General features: G+C 45.4%; 1 protein-coding gene across 6 annotated transcripts in view; it reads right to left on the reverse strand.

Annotated features, from left to right (window-relative positions):
• Positions 1-22855, reverse strand: part of GARRE1 (granule associated Rac and RHOG effector 1) — a 1148859-nt gene that overhangs the window by 215488 nt on the left and 910516 nt on the right. For all 6 annotated transcript variants that reach the window (XM_069639445.1, XM_069639428.1, XM_069639448.1 and 3 more), the window contains one exon: positions 16986-17980. In XM_069639445.1, coding sequence (XP_069495546.1) covers positions 16986-17980 — 995 coding nt within the window. The remainder of the gene's footprint in view (positions 1-16985; positions 17981-22855) is intronic.

Genomic DNA, 22855 nt, shown 5'->3' on the forward strand with positions numbered 1-22855 from the left:
CAGAACTGACCCAGTGTCTGGAGAGCAGGTCAGAGAGAGGAGGCAATATGACAAACTAAGGCACTGACAGGGGAAGCATGTCAGATTACCAAATCTGCCACAGCCATGCTGGGGCAACTAGGTTCATCATGGAACGGTTCAGTTTGAACTCAAGGTATCAGCGGGATCGCAGGAAAAGCGTAAAAGAACAGTCCCTCCGAGTGGAATTAACGTGTTCCGCAGACTGCCCTTCTTGTCGGTCGATCTCCGAATGCCCCACTTAGCGAAAAGACAAAGCTGGTCTCTGGTGAAGTTCCCATTCGTGGCAGGAACCAAGTTTTCTGCTGAGCGAATCTGCAATCGTATTGTGGATCTCTGGTAGATGGAAGGGAATCAGAAACATGCAATGAGCCAGCACCCATTTCCATAGTGCTTATGCCTCTGCAGACAGAATCGGACAGCGGGTCTCCCCTGATGCTGATATAGAACATGGTGGTGGTGGTGTGGTCTGTGAAAATGCGGACCAACATGTTTTGCAGCTGGGGTGTGAAGGACTTCAGGAGCCAGAACACTGCCCTCAACTCCAGGATATTGATATGAAGGGGTTTTTCTTTTGGCAACCACCACCCCCCAGCATGGAACTGTCCCATGTAGGCTCCCAAACCGTCCAGAGATGCATCTGTGGTAACTGTGACTTGATGCGTCGGAAGGCGAAAGTGGGTTCCTTGAGTGAAGTTGAAATGATGACTTCACCATTGGAGAGCTTGGCGAAAGACTGGTGTGAGGAGAAGCTTGTCCTCCCAGGAACCCGATATTTGTTGTCTCTCAAAAAGGATGTTACAGAGGAATCTATAACAGCTAGCCCACAGGAATTACTAACTGCTATTTCAAGGAAGAATGAGACAAAGGGGAAACCCAAGATCTCAAAGGAAAAGTCAGAAAGCACTCCTGTGCTACTAATGAGGACATCCCTGAGAGGACTGTCCAAAGTCACACCTGTGACTGCTCCACCAGCTGAGGCTGAATGTGAGGAACAACCAGGGAAGGTTGAATCAGCTGAAGATTCAGAGCTGGAAGAGGACCTTACCCCTGTTGGAGATCTGGATCCTAAAGACCATCCTGAGCTGCAGTCTTTGATGGCAGAAGGTGGCCCCTGTAGGGCAGACTTCAGCAGAGGTCAAAGAGAGTGCCCTACTCTTGGAGGTCTTCGCCAACAGGCAGCTTCCCAGCTGGAAGTGCAAGAGCCAGGGAAGCAAAGTTTGCACTGTGACAATGGCCTCTTCTACAGTGAACAAACTGAGTCTATCCGAGGGGACTACAGAAGACTTGTAGTGCCTCTAGAAACAAGACACCAGTTCCTACAGTTAGGCTACGAGATCCCTTTGGCTGGTCACTTGAGCTTCAGGAAGACCAAGGAAAGGCTTTCTCTATATTTCAACTGGCCTAACTTGGGGTCTGATGTAGATAGATTCTGTAGGAGCTGTCATACTTGGCTCCAATCTTGCCAGAACTCTGACAAGAATGTGTCACCTTTAGTGCTTCTCCCAGTGCCGGGAGTCCCATTTGAGAGGGTAGGAATCGACATTTTTGGTCCCTTAGACCTTCCAACCTCTTCAGGCAATCGATTTATATTGGTTGTAGTAGACCATGTTACTAGGTATCCTGAAGCCATACCTATGAGGACTGTTACAGCTCAGGCTGTTGCTAAGGGCCTATTTGGCATTTTTACCAGTGTAGGTTTTCTTAAGGAAGTCATCTCCGACATGGGATCGAATGTTATGTCCCACTACATGCAGGTCATGTGGAAAAACTGGAGTAACTTACATGTTCTCAACTGCCTACCATCCCCAGACGAATGGGTTGGTAGAGAGGTTTAACCATACTATGAAGAGCATGATAGGTGCCTTAGAAGAACCCCTTAGAAGAAAGTGGGACCTTCTACTGCCATGCCTTCTCTTTGCTTATAGAGAAGTCCCTCAGGAGGTAGTTGGATTTAGTCCCTTTGAGCTTCTCTATGGTCATCCAGTTAGAGGTCCAAGGAGGGGTTGGAGAGTGCTCCTTCTTCCAAGCCAGTGAGAGTCACTGACTATGTGTTAGGTCTTAGAAGGAGAATGACACACATGATGACAGAAGCATCTGATAACTTAAAAGCAGGTCAGGCTCTGGTGAAGCATTGGCATGACCAGAAGGCCAACATGGTGGAGTTTACTACAAGGAAGAGGGCCTTACAGGACAAATGGATAGGACCCTTCAAGGTTGTGGGAAAGGTTGTAGAGTTCAACAATCTGGTGAACGTAGGCAATCCTAAGGAGGCCCCCAGAGTCTTTCACACCAACCGTTTAAAAGCTTATGTCTCAAGACCAGTAGTGGGAGCTTTGCTTCTAGCTCCAGCTCAAGAGGAGGAAGAGAGTGAACCTCTATCTGATCTCCTCAGAGGACAACCTTTAGATGAGAAAATAGAAGGAGTTAATCCCTCTTCTAATCTGACACTGCAACAACAGGAGGAGTGCAAGTTTCTGTTAATTCAGTTTGCCTCCATGTTGTCACTATCAACCGGCTTGACCCCTTGTGGCCAGCATGATATTCTCACCTGTGACTGTTTACCTGTTAAAAGCAGCGGTTACAGGATGTCAGATAATGTCAGAACACACATAAAGGAAGAGGTGAACAAGATACTTCATCTCGGGGTGATAGAACCCTCTACCAGTCCATGGTCTAGTACAGGTGTGCTAGTACCAAAGACAGGACCCAAGGAGTTGAGATTCTGTGTGGACTATAGAGCTCTCAGTGTAGTCACTAAGACTGATGCCCATCTTTTACCAAGGACAGATTATCTGGTGGACAAACTTGGTTCAGCCAAATACCTCAGTACATTTGACCTAATGTCAGGCTATTGGCAAATAGCCCTGACAGACCATGCCAAGGAGAAAACTGCATTTCCAACCCCAGCAGGCCTCTACCAATTTAAGGTTATGCCTTGTGGACTAAAGAATGCACCTGCAACATTCCAAAGGATGGTTAATCAAGTTCTGAATGGGAGGGAGGCCTTCTGCATGGCATACTTGGATGACATTGCAGTGTTCAGCCCTACTTGGAAAGAACATGTTGACCACTCAGGATATGTTTTACAGGCTCTTGAGTGTTAGGCAGAAACCTGTGCAGTTCCCTCTGGGACCACTGCAAAAGATTTAGGACTAAAGGTGTTTGGCAGTAAACCCACTTGGTAGCAGTCTGTACCACACAGATTCACTTGCTAGCTGTGGCTGACTTCCCTCAAGAAGAGTTAGGCAGTATACAGAGTATTCATAATAGGTCCAGAGCACACAATAGAACAAGTAAACACTGACCAGGGCTTGGTCTAAAAGAGATACAATTATTTATTTAAAACCACATCTAGAAAAACACACAGGCACTAATAGTAAGCAATTCAAAAACACGGTCACTAAAAGATATACACTCCCTTAAAAGAATATTAGACAAGTCTTAAGTAAAGCCCCACTTATTTTCAGACAGCGGGTGAGCGCTTAACGTAGATGGCACTCTAATAGTTCGTTTTAAAAAGGGAGAGAAAAGCAGAGAACAATTTGTAACAGATCCCAACACTTTTACAAGAACAGAACAAGAGAGGAAGGCAAAGTAAAAACGTGAATTCAGAGTCAGTAGGCCGGATCAGCTTTAAACGAAACAAAATGTGTCCAAGGTCACACGGTTGCAGTGCACAAAAGTCTTGTACTGGTTCAAAAAGGAGTTGGATCAAAGAAAGGGACCAGTTAGAGGGTCAAGTCGGCCAGCCCAGTCCATAAGGTTAAGGAGTTATTATTACCTTGTTGCAATCTTTAGAAAGGGAGGCCTGGCCTTAAAGTGGTGAGAACGCTCCAGCGGGGGCAGTTGTTCCTGGCAGCGGATGCAAGTCGGTGCTTCGTCCGGGGGAAGAGAGGATCTCGTTGTGGAGGAAGACAGGAGTCCGTTGCACTGCCAGGGAAGAAACCAGCCACGGAGGTTCTCAGGTACAAGGAGCGGTCCGTTGATTCACGGTTCAGTGGTGAGTGGCTTTCCGGCCGCCGGGCTGCTTGGCACTTGCAGTTCGACCACAAACCGGTCTGGGGTGCGAAGAAGGAAGGTAAAACTGGTTGTGCCCACCAGTCAGGGGAAGAAGCCTCTCCAGCCGGGAGATCTTCTCTGTCGTCGGAAAGTGTTGAGTCGGTTCTGCAGGGCTCCACCGGTGGTGTCGACGTGGTAGGTCGGCTCAGCTTCTCCCTCGTCTGATTCTCAGGACCTGTGGCGACTTCTGAAGTTCCAGTCCCCAAAGCCCTGCTTTTATGCAGCATACCCCCATTCATTCAGCCTAGCTGTCAATCAAACATGCTAAGTGGTGAGCCGAGTGCGACTTGAGTTTCCAAGGTAACTCAGTCTAGGGTGCCTAAACCCCCTCCCACACACCCTGTGGTACCCAGACAGAGTGGCACCACTTTTGGAGGCTTCTGTGGAGAAGCCCACCAAAAAGTGGAACAAAGGGCTCGACTTGGGTTGGAGTCACAGAAGAGCGCACACACGCCATTTTAGAATCGAGTCTTGACAAAAAATACCAACCGGAGAATTCATTTTAATTAAATAAACCGGCGGTATGTTCGAGTCTATGAGAATTAAATAATTAAAGTTGGTAGCCTCGAACAATGGGAAAATCCCATAGGGAAATATTCGCGGTCGAATATAAAAAGTAGTTTCCACTGCCACCAGCCAAAACTCGATCAGGGGGGACAGAGACGTGCCCCCTCGACTAACAGACCCCGGGGCAATTGAATTGCCCCGACCAGTATGTCCACAATATGATGGTTTGTACTGGTTTCTGTTAATAATTTGGGACTAGTAAAGCAAATGGTGGCTTTACATGCCCTGGGAGACAGTAGTCAGTCCCAGGATATGGAGTCTATGGTGGGGTGTCACTATGACACCCCTGTGTTACTGCACGGAGGGTGCTGTGTAACACACATAGGAAAAACACATGAGACCCTACGGTGTAAAGGACCCCGTAGCCCATAAAACACATTACCAGTCAAAGGAATACCATACATCATGTCCAAGATTGGGAGAAAAAGAGTCTCACTCTTGGCAGGAGGAAAAAAAACAAACTCCAGAAATCCAGCAAAGCTGCTGGGGGACTCACTAGGTTAGGAAATTCAGCCTAAAGAGAGAATTCTCCCTAACATTGAGCAGGCCCATCTGACCATAAAAGGCAAGTAAATGTCAAATTAATCAGAGCAAAGTGGTTTACCTTGGACATGAGGTAGGAGGGGGTGAAATAAGGCCATTGCCTAGCAAAGTACAAGCTGTACAAGAATGGGACACCCCTACTACTCAAACCCAAGTGAGAGCCTTCTTAGGTCTCACTGGTAATTATAGGAACTTCATAGAGAACTATGGGTCCATAGCTTCTCCCTTGCATGTAGTCTCCTCACCCAAATTTCCTAAAAAGGTCAGGTGGAATGAGGAGTGCAACAAGGCATTTGAAGAACTTAAGAAAGCTCTTTGTCATGCTCCAGTCTTAAGAGCTCCTGACTACAGCTAAACCTTCTTTGTGCAAAAAGATGCCTCCAATACAGGTATAGGTGGAGTTCTGAGTCAGCTGGATGAGAAAGGTAGGGAGCAGCCCATCTGCTTCATCAGCAGGAAGCCGAAGGAACCAGAAACAAGGTTGGGCAACCATTGAAAGAGAATGTTTTGCTATTGTGTGGTCACTGAAGAAATTTAGACCATACTTGTATGGGTCTACTTTTGTGATTCGGACTGACCACCAACCCTTGAGATGGTTAATGCAGATGAAGGGGGAGAAACCTAAAGTGTTAAGATGGTCAATTAGCCTACAGGGGTTTGATTTTACCATTGAACACAGGTCAGGGTGTAATCACCAAAATGCTGATGGTCGCTCCAGAATGTTTGACCGACTGGAGTAAGGAGATTCATCCAGGGGTGGATTAAATCCTCCTGTCCCTTAGTCTGGGGGGGGGGGGGGCAGTGTTGGAGAATTCTCATAAATGTGCTAATTCCCTTCACCTTAGGGTATCTCAATGACTTAACCGCTATCATAATACACACATGCACATTGGCAACTTTGCTGGATTTTGAGGACTTGATTTTTTTTTGCCTGGAAAGGGTGCGAGGCTTTTTCCCACTCTTTCATGTATTTTGATGTGCGTTTTACTCTTGTGTTCTTTGATTATGGAGTTTTCAGATAACTCCATAGGCATCTTTTCATGTGTGTTACACAGCAGCCTCAGTGCAGTTACACAGGGATGTCTTTTTAGAGTTCCCAAAGGTTTAAATACCTTCTCTGGGATCAACTACTGTTTCCCATAGAAAGTAAGGTTAAATTGACTTTACTAGTCTTTTTAAATTCCTAGACCCAGCACACACCATCTTCCTATAGAGTACTGGAGGGGTTACCTAGTATCCCATCTGTCTAGAAACTCATGTAGCGGTCAAATGCTACCCTTTTCTATCGAAATGGCTGGTGGCAGTGGTTTTAGAACAAACTACCAAGATTTTTCCCGACCGTGAACACCGGTAGCTAAAAACCGCGGGAGACATGTTTTTGAAGATGGCGCCGTAAATCCCTTTGTTTAAACAAGTCCCGGTCTTCTTTTTTCACCATTTCTTTTTTGGAAAAATCCTTCTAGAGTTTGCCTCTGCACGCCAAACTAGGTTTGGTCCCTTTGTTTCTATGCCTTTGGCAGGCTTCAGGACTGAAGATCGCCTCTGGCGTCTGCGTGTCTGGGGTGGGCAGAAAGTGAGGGAGGTGCCCGAAATTCTCTGTGCTTAGTCTCCTAGGAGACCCAAATGCACGCTGGCGTGATTGGCCGGATGACTGTCCGGCAAGGACAGCCACCATGCTGGGTGAGTGGCAGCTAGGCTGGAATGAAAGGGAGAAAACTGTTTAAAATGCAAGTCTCCTGGACTGGAAAGCAGATTCGACCACTGGAACGAAAGAACCAAAGATGAGCTGAAAGAGGACGGCTGCTGCACGTTTGAATTGCCAAGTTCATCTCGACAGAGAAGCCCCTTCACTTCCTTTGAGTTGGTGGGACCAATCAACTCGTAAGCCACCTGGATACCATTCTCGAAGCTGGTTAAAATTAACCAGGGGGAAGGACACCAGTTTGTGTGCTTGAAGAACAGCTACTTGAACTGAAGTGACTCCATTTTGTCAGAGTTTTCGATCCTGTGCAGTGCAGGAGTCCCCCAACGTCCTCCCTCATGTCCCCCTGACTGAGGCCCAGGAACAATAAGATCTGCAGGAACTGCCAGGAACCAACGCCTTCAGCTGCATGTTTTGCTTCATACTAAGGTACTGTGCCAACCCGATTGAGAGAACGCTTCTCTCACGGTGAAAGTTCGAGGAACTTTCCCAATTTACAGGCCTAATCAGCTTGTGACCCAACATATGATTCTTTTTCGTACAAACTACTTTTGAGAACTTTGGCAAAGACTTTACCGTTTACTTCAAAAACTGCTCGTTCCTATCCAAGACACTAGTCCATTGACTTTGACCTATGCCTATTGAACTGAATCGAGTCCTCTAGTGAACTATAACTATTTGCACTGCCTATGAAAGTATTTGTGATCTATTCTATTAACTTATGTCTTTGCTTTCCCATTCAAAGTGACTGAAATTCCCTTTGGCTCTTATTTCAGGGGAGCTTAAATTGTTCAGAAAAGTATTGGTTTTGTGTTGAAGTATATTGGTGTATAATATTAAGTGACCTCCTTCTAGTGAATGTTTTCTAAATGATTGTGTAATAAATGTATACATGTTTTACCAAGAAACATTGAGTATAAGTGTCTACTTGAACCACTGTAACTGTACTACCTCTGTGTAACTTCTTGTACTGCTCACATTCCCTCTTGAGATAAGCCGGCTGCTCAGCTTGCTACTACAAAACTGTGTAGTACAGACTTATACCAAAGGTTGGTTTTTGCTTACACATGTATTCCTAATTGTATGTGGTGGTCCCAGAGGGTACTGCATGCAATTCTGCCTAACAAACAGTATCCAACCCCTCTAGGGTTTCTTGCTCCACCATGTTAGGTGTACTGAAAACTTGCTATTTGTTGCTTTTTCACCACCTACTTGCTTTGTACAGCATTGTCAGTTTAAGTCTCATCCCCGTTGCCACCACCCCTGAAGTCCACATCAGTTTCTATCCTCCCTGCCTGAATCTCAAGAGGAATGGGTACCATCTGTTGCCCTTTGAAGTGCTGTAGATGTAGACATGCCCCTGGTGGAATGAGCTTGCAAACCTTGAGGAGGGTCTTGGCCTGCTAGTCTGTAGCATTCAGATATGGCCATCTAGACAAGGTCTGTTTGGAAACAGCCTGGCCTAATTTGTGTCCTGTGTATCCTATAAAAAGTTGATTGTCTACTCTCAACTTTGACATTCTGGAGATGTAAACTTAACGCCCTCCTAGGGTCCAGGCTATGAAGCCTTTCCTCTTCCTTACTAGGATGAGGGGGAGGAAAAAAGGAAGGCAGAACAATTTTCTGAGTTAAATGAAAGTCAGAAACTACCTTTGGTAAAAAGGAGGGTTTTACCCTTAACACAACACTATCCTTGTGGAATATGGTAAAGGGTGGCTTGGATGAAAGTGGCTGCAACTCGCTCACTCTACCGGCTGATGTTAGAGCTACCAATATTATTGTCTTAAAGGTTAACAACCTTAACAGACATGTGTCAAAGGCTCAAATGGAGCACACAAGGAATTTCAATACCAGATAAAGGTCCCAAACTGGCACCTGAAAAGGAGATGGAGGGAACACATTAGTGAGCCCTTTTAGAAATTGAGTCAACAGTGGGACCTTGAAAAAAGAACATTCTTCTGATGATCGCTTAAAGATTGACAGAGCTGCCAGGTAGCCCTTAATGGTGCAAATATGAAGTCCCTTTTAGGCTAATGAAAGCAAAAAGGATAAAACATCTAGAGTTTTACACTGAAAGGGATCAACATTCTTTTCTCGGCACCAGTTGTAAAATGTATTCCAACGGCAACGGTACAGAGACTTTGTTGCTGGCCTCCTGGCCGAAAGCAACACCTCCATTACCTCATCTGGGAGGTCCCAATCCTTGTATCTCAGCCTTTCAGAAACCAAGCGTGAAGGTTGAGAGTCATGAACTTTGGATGGAGAACCCGACCCGCCTTTCACGAGAGAAGGTCCTCTATTTGTGGAAGAAGGCAATCCGAGGACAGATGGGCATGTGCAGAAGGTCCAGGTTCCACATTCTCCTGGCCCAATCCGGGGCAATTAGGATCATGTGTTTCCTGAATCTTCTCAACCTCCTGATTACATGATGAATGACGGGGACTGGAGGAAATGCGTACAGGAGTGGAAACTCCCAGTCCACCACAAACGCGTGTCCTAGAAATCCCCTTGGAGGAAATTCCCTTTAACAGTTGGCATGGGCGCTCCACCCCATGAGTGAGGCATCAGTCACTACTGTTATCTCCGGCCATGGTTGCCAAAAATTTTCTCCCATCAGAATATTTTCCTTGCAGGCCTACCACAGAAGATACTGTGAGACTCTGGTTGGAATCTTAAGTCGGTCCAACATCTTTCCTGAGAATTGGGACCATTGTGTTCTGAGAGCCCATTGAAGGGATATCATTCTTAGGTGGGCCTCTGGCACCAGAAAAATGCATGATGCCATGACGCCAAGTAACCTAAAATAAATAAATAAATGAAGGCCAGAAGACTTTAGGCACTCTGAAATTTGGTTACCATCTGAAAAATGACTTGAGCCCTCACCTCGGGTGGCGAGCTTTTTCACAGAGGATGTGTCTATCACAGCTCCGATGTGCAGGAGCTTTTGGGAGGGTGTCATATGGGACTTCTTGTAATTGAGGGAGAAGGCCAGTATGTGAAGAGAGTTGCAGGTCAGGTTGAGATGATCCAGGACTTGTTCGGCAGAACGTGCACTGATCAACCATTCGTCCAGGTAGGGCTAGACGTGAATTCCCCTCTCCTGAGTCTCCCTGCCACCACCGCCATCAGTTTGGTGAAAACCCTCGGGCGGAGGCCAGTCTGAATGGCAGGTCTCGAAACTGATGGCGAGAGCTGCCAACCTCCGGTATTTTCTGTGCTCGAGATCGATTGGCACATGAATAAAAGCATCCTGAAAGTCCAATGACATCCACCAATCCTGAAGTTGGAGGGCCTGAACGATCTGAGAAAGAGTGACCATCTTGAACTTGTCCTTCCTGAGGAACTTGTTCAAGTATCTCAAGTCCAAGATGGGTCTCAGTCCTCTGTCCTTTTTAGGTATCAAAAAATATGGGAAATACCAACCCTTGTTCTTCTCCACTACAGGCGCCGGTTCTATAGCGCCTTTCTCTAGCAGAGTTAAAGGAGCAGATCCAGAATCCTCAGAGTGTTTCCGAGGTGGATTGTTCTGAGGCTTTGTTATAAAAGTAAGACAGTAACCGTGAGCTATTGTTTCCAGAGCCCATGCATCTGAAGTAATGTCTCGAAATTCTTCTAGATGCTGAGACAGTCTGCCCCCACTTGTGAGCTGTGACTAAGACCTCAGAGTGGTTTTGTAGCAGCTGTTGCAGAGGCCGATGGTAAAGTGGCTGCTGCTTGAGCTGGCTTGGCACCTCTAACTCGTCCACCACGAGGACATATTCTTTGGCCTCTTTGACTGGCCATTCCTCTCACCCTTCACAAAGAGGAGTAGTAGCGAAAGGGGAGGATAGCTCAGGGGCAACATGCTCGCTTTGGAAGCAAGATGACATGGAGCAACACAGGTTCGATCCCCAGGTCCACGCTCAGAAACCTCTGGGTATTAAGCGTGTTACAAATAACCAATCAAATCAAACCAATCAACTCTACCCCTCCAAGGTTGTCCACTAGGACGAAAAGGCTCAGGTTGACTAACAGCTGCACCTAAAGATTTGGCCTCCGCCTTGGAGGTCTGCAACGTCTCAAGGCTCTCCTCAGCCTTGCTGCCTGATAAGCAATATTGTGCACAGTACCATTTAGGAGACTACAGGAACCATGTCCTCCTTTGGTATCAGTCTGTACTACACAGTTTGGTAGTGTGGCAGAGCAGCTATGCTCATCTCAAGAGTGGTCAATGTGAGCTGTAAGGTTGTACCATAGAGTTTCACAGTGGCAGTTATTCAAATAAACCCTCGCACTCAAGGTTTCTTAATTAAACAATTATTAATTTGTCAGTTATTTAAGCCTTCTTTAGAAGGAAGCAAAATATGTAACACTTAAAGTACACTTCAAAAGACACTCTTTCTCTAAATCAGATGATACCCATTGGGGATGGCACACATACACTGCCTACACCCCCAGGTGACTTGAATACCTAGGATACTGTGGACATTGATTTATCACTGGTACATTTAGAGCAGTACTGAGCTGGGGTGCAAAGGATTAGATAAGGGAATAAAACAAAGGTCAACAAATAATTCATAAACTGGTAAGTACTTTTTAACCCTCCAATGCAAAGTAATTTAACCCTTTCCCGGAGGAAAGGCAAGAGCACAAAGTCAGAGGAAAGAAGAGTCTCTCAGGGAGCCAGGACAGTCAATGTTAGTTGAACAAAGTCTAGGGGAGCTGAAGATCTTCTTTGCAGGTAAGTAAAAGTCTTGCACAATGTTTTTAGAAATGTTTGTAGAAATAAGATTCAATTGAAGGGCCACATGCTGGGAGGCATGTTAGGGGCAAAGCTGCAAGCAACTCTGCCATGGCAACCAAGACAAGTCTCAACTGAGAACAAGTAAGGTTGCACAACAAGAGGTACGTCCTCTTAGGTTTACAGTACCCTTGGTTAGAAGAAATGGAACTAGCTGGCTTCTGTTCCTGTGTAGCTCTGCAGATCCTGTTGTTCCTGGGCCTCAGTCGTGGGGACAAAAGGGAGGACTTCTGGGGACTCATGTAGCACAATGGGAAGGCCGGCGGCAGCAAAGGTCAAACTTATATTCACTTGCACTTCGCGGTTTCAGCTCCTCAAGTCTCAGCAAATAGCACTACTGCAGTCTCTCGGATACCACTTTAGACTTCCCTCACATCTGGGGTCCAGCACTTTGTTGAGGTGGCTCAGGCTTGGTCAGCCTTGCTTCAGGGAAGTCTGGACAATCTTCCTGGAGTTTGGGTCTGACTTAAAAGCAATGCACTTGATCTGGTGTTACGCTCCCTGGCACTTCGGTTCCTGCAGCCGCAATGGAAGTACAGCCAGCTCCGAGGGGTTGTCCAGACGAGTTCACTTTGGGGTTGATTGGTCCCACCAACCCAAGGGGAGAAGTCATCCTTGCAGGGCTTCTCTAGTCAAGGCGAATTTGGAGCTTCAGCACAGCAGCAGGGCATCACCGGGCAAACCAATGGTCCAGGAGTTGCAGCAGGACAGCCAGCTGGCCAATCACCTTTGGGTGCATTCCTGTAACCAAGGGGATTAAGCACAGAGTTTCAGGCACCTCCCTCACTTCCTTCCCTGGCCAGACATGCTGGAGCCAAAGGTGGGCTTCACTCGTGAATCCCACCAAAGACAAAACGAACAAAGCGACCAAACCTGATTTGGCGCTCAGAAGAAGGACCTTTCCAACAAGAAATGTCGAAAAAACAAGACCGGGGCCATTTTGACAAAATGGGCACCCAGGGGTGTTTTACTGCAGCTGCGATTGCAGCCCGCATTAAAAACAAACAATGGTAGTAAAAAGTAAACCACTGCCACCAGACATTAACTTGGAAAGGGTTAACATAAAAACGTTACATGAGAAACTAGACAAAGGGAACACTAAGTAACCGCTCCAGCACCCTATTGTAAGATAGGGTGTGCTGGGTCTAGAAAGTTATGCAATGTAAGTAAAGTCAATTTCACTTCACTGCTCTTGGAAACAGTAGTTTCACCAAGAGAAGGTATTTAAACCTTTGGGAAATCTAAGAGACTTCCCTGTGCCACGGCACTGAAGGTTCTGTGTGACATAATGTAAAGAGGATGCCCATGGAGTTTGTCAGACTCCAAAGTAAAAAAAAAAACAGAGTTCTAATTAAACAAAAATGCATGAGAGAGTGGGGAAAAGGTCTACCTCTCTCCAGGTTAGAAATTAAAAGTCCTAAAGTCCAGCAAAAACAGCTGGGGGTCTCAATGGTAGAGGGGGATTGACACATTTCTGAGAATTCTCCCTAACATACAGAGAGATCAAATTTCATTGGACTGTGGCCATGGATAATGGAGAATGTCAATCAAGAGGGATAGGTGCAGCTCACTAATTAGATAAGTCCCTTTTCAACTGTTCATCGCAGTACAGCACTGTAAGAATCAAGATGGGTATGTTAGAGCTGGCTGACACTATGCACAGGGCTGATCACTGCAATTCAACTTCAGGGATATTTTAAAATAAATTCAGTGAAAATTAGTTTATACAGGCTACAAACTACTGAACAGCAAAACCAGAACGTCTCCAAGAATGCAATTATAGCTGTATCTCCATACAAAGTACCTTGTGTAAACCTGACATGAACAACACTGACATTTTTCAATTATTGAGGCAGCTTAAAGATGAACAGACACTGGATCACAAGAGCAAAAGAACCATTTCCGTGCCATTTTCCAGGTAACAATATAAATGTCGTTTTCAAATGGATTTGGACAGCACAAGGACTATTGTAGAAACTTCCTAATTTAGTGATTTATTAGGAAACAGACTGATCTCTCTCCAGCCTTTAACGCAGCTCGCCAAGCCCTTATTGACATACTACCCAACTACAAAGAAATGGGTCAGACTGTCTTGCAGTGGTACATTCCATACCTAAAAGGCTGCTATCCGTTTGTCCAGATGGATACCGCCAGAGAACCACCTACGTATTACCTGTAAAGTCTAAAAAAGATCCATCTTCTCATCCTTGATATTTAAGCTCTACATGGGTGTCTCTAGGATACCTTTACATGGGTGTCCTAGGCACCCACCTTGGCAGCCACAACATCCATATCAACCAATATGCAGACAAACTCCACTCTACCGCAAAATCTCTTCCATCAAAGGCATACACTAGCTCCAGGCCTGCCTCATCGTTACAAGCTTGGATGTCCAGCATACAGCTCAAACTCAACCCCACAAAAACAATTCTTCTGCCTTTCAAATAACACCTAAAACACACACATCCAGACCTGGCTGTTGGCTGTGATCTGAGAAGGCTTCACCCTGCTGCTGACAGCAAGTGCCGAGTCCGTGAGATTCTACATCGAGAGCCATCTTGCCTTCAGATAGCACCTAGTAAGTGTCGGAACGTTTCTCTTTTAGGCATCTTCTCCTCCATACTAGAAGCACCCCTAAACATGTTTCTTTTGTTTTACACATTGTCCTGAGTTTTTGCAGATACGTGAAGCTGAATCTCATTTGTTATGCGGAAACTGACTAATCCTTCAGACTGTCAGTACTGGGAAATTATGTCTCCCCTCTGTCATGTTATCTGTTTGGGTAACTTTTTCATATTGCACACAGCATCTTATAAAGCAGTGCAATTGGGATACTTTTTTTTTAATCACCCTAGATTTACATCAAAGATATTTTTGTTTACTTTTAAATGTGCCTAAAGATTCCAATTTTTGATATATGTTTAGTTACCTCATTTGCGTTTACCGCATTTGGCTACTAACTGTGGCTAGTGTCCTAAAATGGCACTGCCAAAAGGTTTTCGCTTGTTCTCTGGCCATTATTGCCCTTTGACCTTCTTCCTGCCTTCTCAGTTTAGGAATTCCCTTTTATGGTCATGCATTTGCCAAGGAAAGCAGTGGTTTTGGCAGGCTGGTGCATGCCATTTGTGTGTGGACTCAGGAGGTGGGCTGGGACTGTCTGGTCCCAATACTCAGACTGGTGCCAGTAGGTGAAGTGTGCATGCATGAGTCAGCCTGACAGTTGTCCCGGATTGGACCACTATTGCTGTGCATGAGTGGTTCAGCTTCTTGCTATTGGAGGGTTGAGTTGGATCACTCACTCGAATTTAGGATAAGTAGAGTCCTTCACCCAATCCACTAGATCAGAAGAGAAGCCAAGTATCCTGTGTAGCTGTGCAAACGACAGAAGACCCGTGGACGAATCCTGAAGAGGCCTGGCGAGCAGTGAAGCCCGGCTGGACGATCTGATCTCCCAAGACCCTTGCTGGTGCTTCGGCCCTTTGGATTGGTGACGCCTTCTCACAATACTGCAACCTGAAGCCTTTGGAAGTGACCATGGTCCACCTGGTAGACTGACCAGCTTTGTTTTGGGTTACAGTGCTAGAAGTGTCGCCGTTTCACGTTTTTGGCACAGAACATCGGGAGTCTCCAACTAGTCCTACCTTCCTGCCAAGTTTCAGCATTGACAGGTCCTGTTCTGGAAAGCTTCCTTTGTTCGCGACTACTGAGATGCCTTCTGTCGCTCGTATGCCATGACTGTTGCTGGAACCGTCCGACCCCACCTGTTCGAGTATCCTGAAGAATCCTGCATCAGTTTCTGCTGCATTTCTCCACTGGAAAATGTTACGCTCTGCTCCTGGACCCAACTGGAACATTGCTTCACTTACAGCTCCTGGGCATCTTCTACTGGATCCAACTGCGGAAAAGCCTACCTTCAGTCCTTTGTGAAAATTGGAGCAAGGGTTGTGAGTAGACGCAATACTTAAGGATGCCTCTCTCTCATCCATTATTAGGTTTGTGAAGAATTCTGATTTATTCTTCCATTGGTTTTTAAACTTCTGTTCAAAAAGCCGTTCTAGAAGCCAGGACAAGTCATTTAATTACCTGTAAATCTCTTTGAAAGACTTCCGGATCACTCTTCACACCCACCGGAACATCCCAACTTTCAAGGTACTTTGTGAACTTCTGGGCACAAGGCCGCATTCAACTTGAGAGTTGGACTTAAAAAGCTAGGGCTCCCATTCCTGTGAACTGTCGATACAATTGCATAATCACTTACCTTTGCCTTGCAGGCATTGGGGTGATTTATATGCATTGCGTTAACCTTCTGTGACTGTATTTATGATTTTATATTTAGCGGATTGTGTGATAATATTACCTGCTCGATTAATTTTTCATAGTGTGTTTTTGGGCCTATAAAAGAGTATTTTTGTAGTTACTATCCAAGTGTAATCATTGTGTATTTCACTATGTGGACTCGTGGAACCCTGACCCCATTCACCTCTCCTGAGACTAAACCTTGACCACTCTCCACACTTACCTTGATTGGGTTTGGTAAAACTCCCAGAGTCCCCTGTTCACTATAACTAGGGGGCTACTAAACTCTGGCCACCAGGCTAGAGTTTAGACATCCAGAGTAAGAGTAACAAAGGCTACAAAAGCTTGGTATGAACACACTTACTCCCGACACCAATGAGAAGCATCCTCCATGCCACCACTTGCCTCAAACGCATTCAAAAATGTGACCACATTACACCCACACTCATCCACCTACAGTGTTTGTCCTACTTACACTGATTAACTTCAAGACCAGCTACATCATTCACAAACCCACCACTTTGCATGCTTGCTCCCATCTAGCTGACAAGGTCATCATACCTTGCGGCCAATGCCACACGAGAAGCCAGGACCTGGCCATATCAGAGCTGCGTAAATGCAAAAGAAACATATGGGGTATTTTAGTTCTATGCCCGAGGCTGTGGAACCTTACACCTGCCAACATTAGACTTGCACAAGCCCTTATACAATTCAGAACTGAGCTCCAGGGCCTCCCTTTCAAGGAGCACCTTCATGCACTGTAGCCCCACCTCTCACCTACAGCATAATGTAACTTTTGCCCCTATACTTATTATTCATATTAACCCATTGTTATACAGTGCTCCACAGCTTCTCACAGCTAGGTCCACACTCAAATAACCAAAATAAGAATACATATCAGATGATGAATATTTGCTAGTATGTGTGTGGATATTCATGCAATTTATCTTTCAAGCCAAAATTCTACAACAGGTGCACACAACCATAACAACAACTGTGCATACAATATTGAACTACCTGCAGGATCAAAAGGTAGAATATCTCCCAGCATTCCAAAGCCTCCATCATTTTGGTCCCTGTTTGGCCAAGTGTTATTTCTGGGTCCTTGACTCTTTTGCCCAAGCATTTCTGACATCATGTTGTCCATGTAGCTACTCACAAGACCCAAACTATACAGATCTGAGCTTAGATCCGAAAGCCCTGAATTGGGCCACTGATTAATGGGACTTGGAGAAGACAATCCGGTTCCAACAGTCTGAGATGACTGCTGCGAAGAATTACCCAACCATTTTCCAGGAACACGCTGCTGCTGCGGCTGCTGTTGAGAACCAATCGGCTGAAGCAGATGCTGATAATACTGCAATGGCTGTTGCTGTTTTTGAGACATTTGTTGTTGCTGAGCTAATCCTTGAGGAGAAGGATGCAACGTTTGGTGTGAAACCGTTTGTGGAAGCTGTACTGTTGCTGGCTTTTGTTCAGCTGTTGATGCAATAGAATTTCTTCTTTTGATCAATGGGGAAGTTTGCTGAGATTTTCCCATATTAAAGCCAGACAGAAAATCAATAACATCTTGCATTTCTTGGTCAGTAGGTAAATTCATTCCTTTGTCATCCTTTAAGTCATCTCCTTTCAACAAATTATGCCTTTCCATGAGAAATCCATTGACTAGCTGACTTGCGCAGTGGGATGATTGAGTTGGGTCTGCAGTTCTGGGAAAATTGCCAATGTTCAAAATACTTTGCAACCGTGTGTCTATGTTACCAACTAATTTTGCCTTCTCTTCCGAGCCTACAATGAAGACATTTTTGGAAGGTATGTTTGGCATAGAATAACTCCCGTTGTTCGAACTGCTGCAGGACGTTTTCTTTGTAAACCTTGAAGTCAGCTTCGAAAAAGTCTTTTGCAAACCTCCCGACGACTTGCTTCCATTTCCGACTGGAAGGTCAACTGGACTTCCAAAATCTGAGATTTCACGCTGCAACTGAATCTGGATATTGGGCAAGGACTGTTCTCTGTTTCCAAAGACAAAAGTATAAATAAATATCAACATGAAATCATCAGATAATTAAAACATAACAGATGAACAATTTAACCTAGTTGTACCGTTGGCTTGGTGACATCCCTGCATGGCAAAACGGGACTACAATAAAGACCACCAACACCAGAAAAACAGGTTTAGAAACAAACATCACATGTATCTGTTGGCTAATGGAATTTTGTGTTAAAACTAGAGTCCTTATTACTAGCATGGAGAAGCTCAAGCAGCATGAACACACAACAGGACTACATATACCTGCATGCCTGGGAGAATTTAGAGCCCCTAACATAACAGTCACACGATTCATGACCAATGTCCAGACCACTGCACCCTTCAAGATCCTAGGTCAACTCATCTCCATCCTATTACTTTGCAACAGAAGTAGATTTGAATTTTTATTTTCAAAATAGCCCCAGTCTCCTTTTTTTGCCATTTCTTTGTGGAAAGGTCCTTCTTGAGATTTACTCTGTGCGCCAAACCTGGTTTCGTCCCTTTGTTGGCTTTGCCTTTGGCGGGATTCACAAGTGAAGCCCGCCTCTGGCTCCAGGGTGTCTGGTGGGGGCAGGAGGTGAGGGAGGTGCCCGAAAATTCCCTGCACTTAGAGTCCTCGGAGACCCAAGTGCACTCTGTGGTGACTGGCCGGCTGACTGGCCGGCAAGGACACCCACCCTGCTGGGTGACTGACAGCTGGGCTGGAATGAATGGGAGAAACCTGCAAACAAGGCGAGGCTTTTTGGCTTGGAAGGCAGAGTCGACCACTGGACAAAGGAACCGAAGAACTTGAAGAGGATCCCTGCTGCAACTACTGGACCATTGGTTTGCCCGGTGAAACCCTGCTGCTGTGCTGAAACTCCAAATTCATATTGACAGAGAAGCCCCTGTAAGGACGACTTCTCCCCTAGAATTGGTGGGACCAATCAACTCCAAAGTATGCCACCTGGACATCCTCTCAGAGCTATTTGAATTTCCACAGAGTTGTTGTTGGAAACCGAATAGCCAGGGAGAGGAACACCAATTTGTGTGTGTTGCTTTTAAGCTGACCAAGAGCTCCAGGAAGATCCTCCGGACTCCCAGGAAGCAGGACTGACCGAGCCTGAGCCCCCTCAACAGAGTGCGTGACCCCAGATGCAAGGAAAGCCCATCTCAACATCCAGGAACCGCTGTGTTGCTATTTGCGGTAGACGCGAGGAGCTGAAACACTGAACAGCCACTTGTTTGAAGTTTGCCGGTTGCGAGCGGTGACCGTCCCATTGCAGTGCAGGAGCCCCCAGAAGTCCTCCCTCTTGTCCCCATGACTGAGGCCCAGGAACAGCGAGATCTGCAGAGCTTCACAGGAAAAGAAGTAATCTGCTGCACTTTTTCTTCAAACTAAAGGTACTGTAAAGTCTAACAGAACGTACCTTTTGTTGTATAACCACTTGTCCTCGTGGAGACCTTCTTGGTTGCATGTGTAGAGTTGCTTGCTGCTTCTTTACTTGACAAGCCTAATCAGCTTGTGGCCCTACTTTAATTGCTTCTATTCTACCAAGACTTTTTAAACATTGGAAAAGACGTTCTACTTACCTGCAAATAAGAGCTACAGTTCAACTTGACCTTTCGCTAACTTAACATTGGCTGGCCTAGCTCCATAAATGACTCTTCTCTCTTCTGCTTATGTGTTTGCCTTCCTTACAGGAAAGGGTTAACTAACTTTGCATTGTTTTTTTTTTTTTAAAGTACTTACCTACTTAAGAATAACTGTATGAATACTTGTTTTATTCTGAACTCTCTGCTCTTTGACACTACTTCCAAGAATATTCTAAATGCAAAAGTGATATATTAATGCCAACAGCACCCTAGCTATTGAAGTCACCTGAGGGTTTAGGTAGTGCCTGTGTGTCACCCCAAATGGGTATTTTCTGATTTAGATAACTAAGAGCGTGTATTTTTGAAGTGCATTTCTGTGTGGTTATATATTGCTCTCTTCTTTGAAGAAGGCTTACTATAACTGACTGGTAAATAAATGAATGATTTTTGACTCAAGAAACCTTGTGTGTAAGAGTTTATTTGAATACTTGTCACTGTGACTCTCTGTGCAACTTCCCTACAGCTCACATTGACCCCTCTTGAGATAAGCCTGGCTGCTCAACATGCTACCTACCTATGTAGTACCAGCTTATACCAAAGGTTGGGTCCCTATTGCCAGGAGGCCAAGGTTGTTGTAGTGCACCTAAAGGGTACTGCATACAAACGCAGTGGTCAGTCATAATATCGAAAAAATAAGGTAAAAAAAAAAAAAATCGAATTCTTTATTTTTTAATTTATATATTTTTTTGGGGGTTTCGCGAGTAAAAAAAAAAAGGTAAAAAAAATAAGGTAAAAAAAGGGGGCTGGAAGCAACCCCCTCCCCCTTTCGAATAAAAAACGTAGTGAAAAAGAAATTCGATTTTTTTTTCCACATTTTTTCGAAATTATGACTGTCGACATTTTTGTATTTGATATTATCACTATAAACCCACAAACGCTGCCTAACAGCATGAATGGGAGAAACCAGCATAAAAGGCAAGGCTTCTTGACCAGAAGGCAGTGTTGACCACTGGACGAAACATCCGATGAAGGAAATGAAGAGAAGCTTGCGCCACCCTCCTGGCCTGTTGAACTGCCCGGTGAAGCCCTGCTGCAGTGCTGACATTCCAATTCCCAATTGACTAGAAAAGCCCCGGAACCGACAACTTCTTCCCTTGGGTTGGTGGGACCAACTGATCTCAAGGCAAACTTTGCTGGAAAACCTTTCCCTGCTGGCTGGACTTCTTTGCTGCTGGTGGAACCGAGTGCCAGGGTTCAGGAAACCCAGAATCGAGTGCATCGTCTTTAAGCCGGACCAAAGCTCCAGGACGAACCAGAGGACCCTCCCGAAGCAGGACGACCCAAAGTCTGACCAATCCCCTGGACCCCAGAAGCAAGGGAAGCCCATCAAGTGTCCAAGAACCACAGTGGTGCTATTGACCGGTAGCTGAAAGCGTGAAGTGCAGCTGATCTGAAGAGAGTCCGTAGCCGCCGCCGACCTTCGAAACGCAGGAGTCCTCCGGACATCCTCCCTCTTGTCCCCACGACTGAGGCCCAAGAACCCAGGATCAGCAAAACTGCAACAAGAACAGAAGCCAGCTGGATCCACTTCTTCAAACATAAGGTACTGTCTTGACTAAGGGGTACTTACCTCTTGTCTGTAGCTTGCTTGCTATCACTGGAGACTTGCAGTAGCTGCTTTTTACAGAGTTGGTTCCAGCTCTGCCCTTCACAAGCCTAACAGCTTGTGGGCCAACAGTGATTCTTTTTCTACAAACTTTCTAGAAACATTGTGCAAGACTTGCTGTGCTATCTACAGAAGTGTGTCAGCTCTATAGACATTGTTCAAATTGACTTTGGCTGTCCTGGCCTCTTGCAGACTCTTATGACCCCTTGACGTTGGTTTGAACTGTCCCTTATAGGTGGTGCATACGTTTAACTTGTATTGCTGGGAAAGCCCTAACCCAGACTTCATTGGGAGATTGAAAAATATTCTCTGAGAACCTGTTACTTTTTTCTTCCCTAACCTATTCCTTTTCCACAACCTCAGAATTGTATAAAGTGCAAAAGTCAGATATTAATGCCGACATTGCCCTAGTAATTGAAGTCACTTCAGTGTATAGGAGGTGTGTGTGAGGCTTCCCAAAAGAGTATCTACTTGCTTATCTGAAGTGTTATGAAGTGTATTTGCATTGTTGCATATTGCCCTTTTTAAAGAAGGCTTTTTTTAAATCTGACTGTTCAATAAATAATTATTTTACTAGAAAACCTTGAGTGTAGGTGTTATTTGGATACTTGTAATTGTGAATCTCAGTGTTGCATCTCTACAGCTCACATTTACCCCTCTTGAGATGAGTCTGGCTGCTCAGTCACTTTACCAACTTGTGTAGTACAGACCTATACCAATAAGTGGTTTACCTATTACCAAGAGGACAAGGCTTGTGTAGTCTCCCACAGGGTTACTGCATTCAATTTTGCCTAACAGGCGCGCTTCGAGGTGGAATTCTTCCCCATGGTGTTGCATTTTGTGAAATAACGCCTCACCTTTTTGAACTGTCTACTGATATTGTATTCCTTCAGCCTGCTGCGCCGAACCCCGAGTGCTCTGCATTCGGCAAGCTTCCAGGCCATAGCAGTCCACACAAGACTGGTGGTACAGGGTAAACAGGCCCTCGTAGATCAGTCCAGAAGCAGGTCAGTCTATGCCAATTGATAAGTAGTGTGCTGGGAGTAATCCTATTATCTTTCAGAAATGGAGATCCTTTACTCTTTATTGGAACTGTGGACACTTTAGGGGGCACACGTGTAGCAGAAGCTCTGGGATTACTGTTAAAAGCGCCATATCTTCTGATGAACAGAACATAGCTGTCAGGCGGTGCTTAGGTGCGCCAAACTGTCAGAGGATTTTGCAGAGAATTTGTAGGGCTCCCTCTTCAGGATTTGCTTCCGTCTCAGAAGGTATTTTCCAGGGAAGATAGCAAGGTAATGGATGTGGAAGTCAAGGGATTGGCTTGCAAAACGAGTCTAGGGGCTCTCAACCCGACACCCGCTGGGATTTATCAGCAACATCTTCCTATTAAATAGTTACCAAAAGTAAGAGCAGTAATCAAACTCAACCAACTGAATGAATGGGTAGTATGCCGGCACTTCAAAATTGAGGGAAATCACAATTTGATTGAAGGGGATTGGCTTGTGCGCCTTGACGCTTGTAAGGTTTACCTGTATATTCTTATTTGTAGCCCACCACAGGCACTTTCTGCAGTTCTTATGGCATGGAATTTCCAAACCTGCCATTGGGCTATCT

The sequence above is a fragment of the Ambystoma mexicanum genome, chromosome 1q, assembly GCF_040938575.1.
Source record: "Ambystoma mexicanum isolate Mex_15411 chromosome 1q, UKY_AmexF1_1, whole genome shotgun sequence".
Lineage (NCBI taxonomy): Eukaryota > Metazoa > Chordata > Amphibia > Caudata > Ambystomatidae > Ambystoma > Ambystoma mexicanum.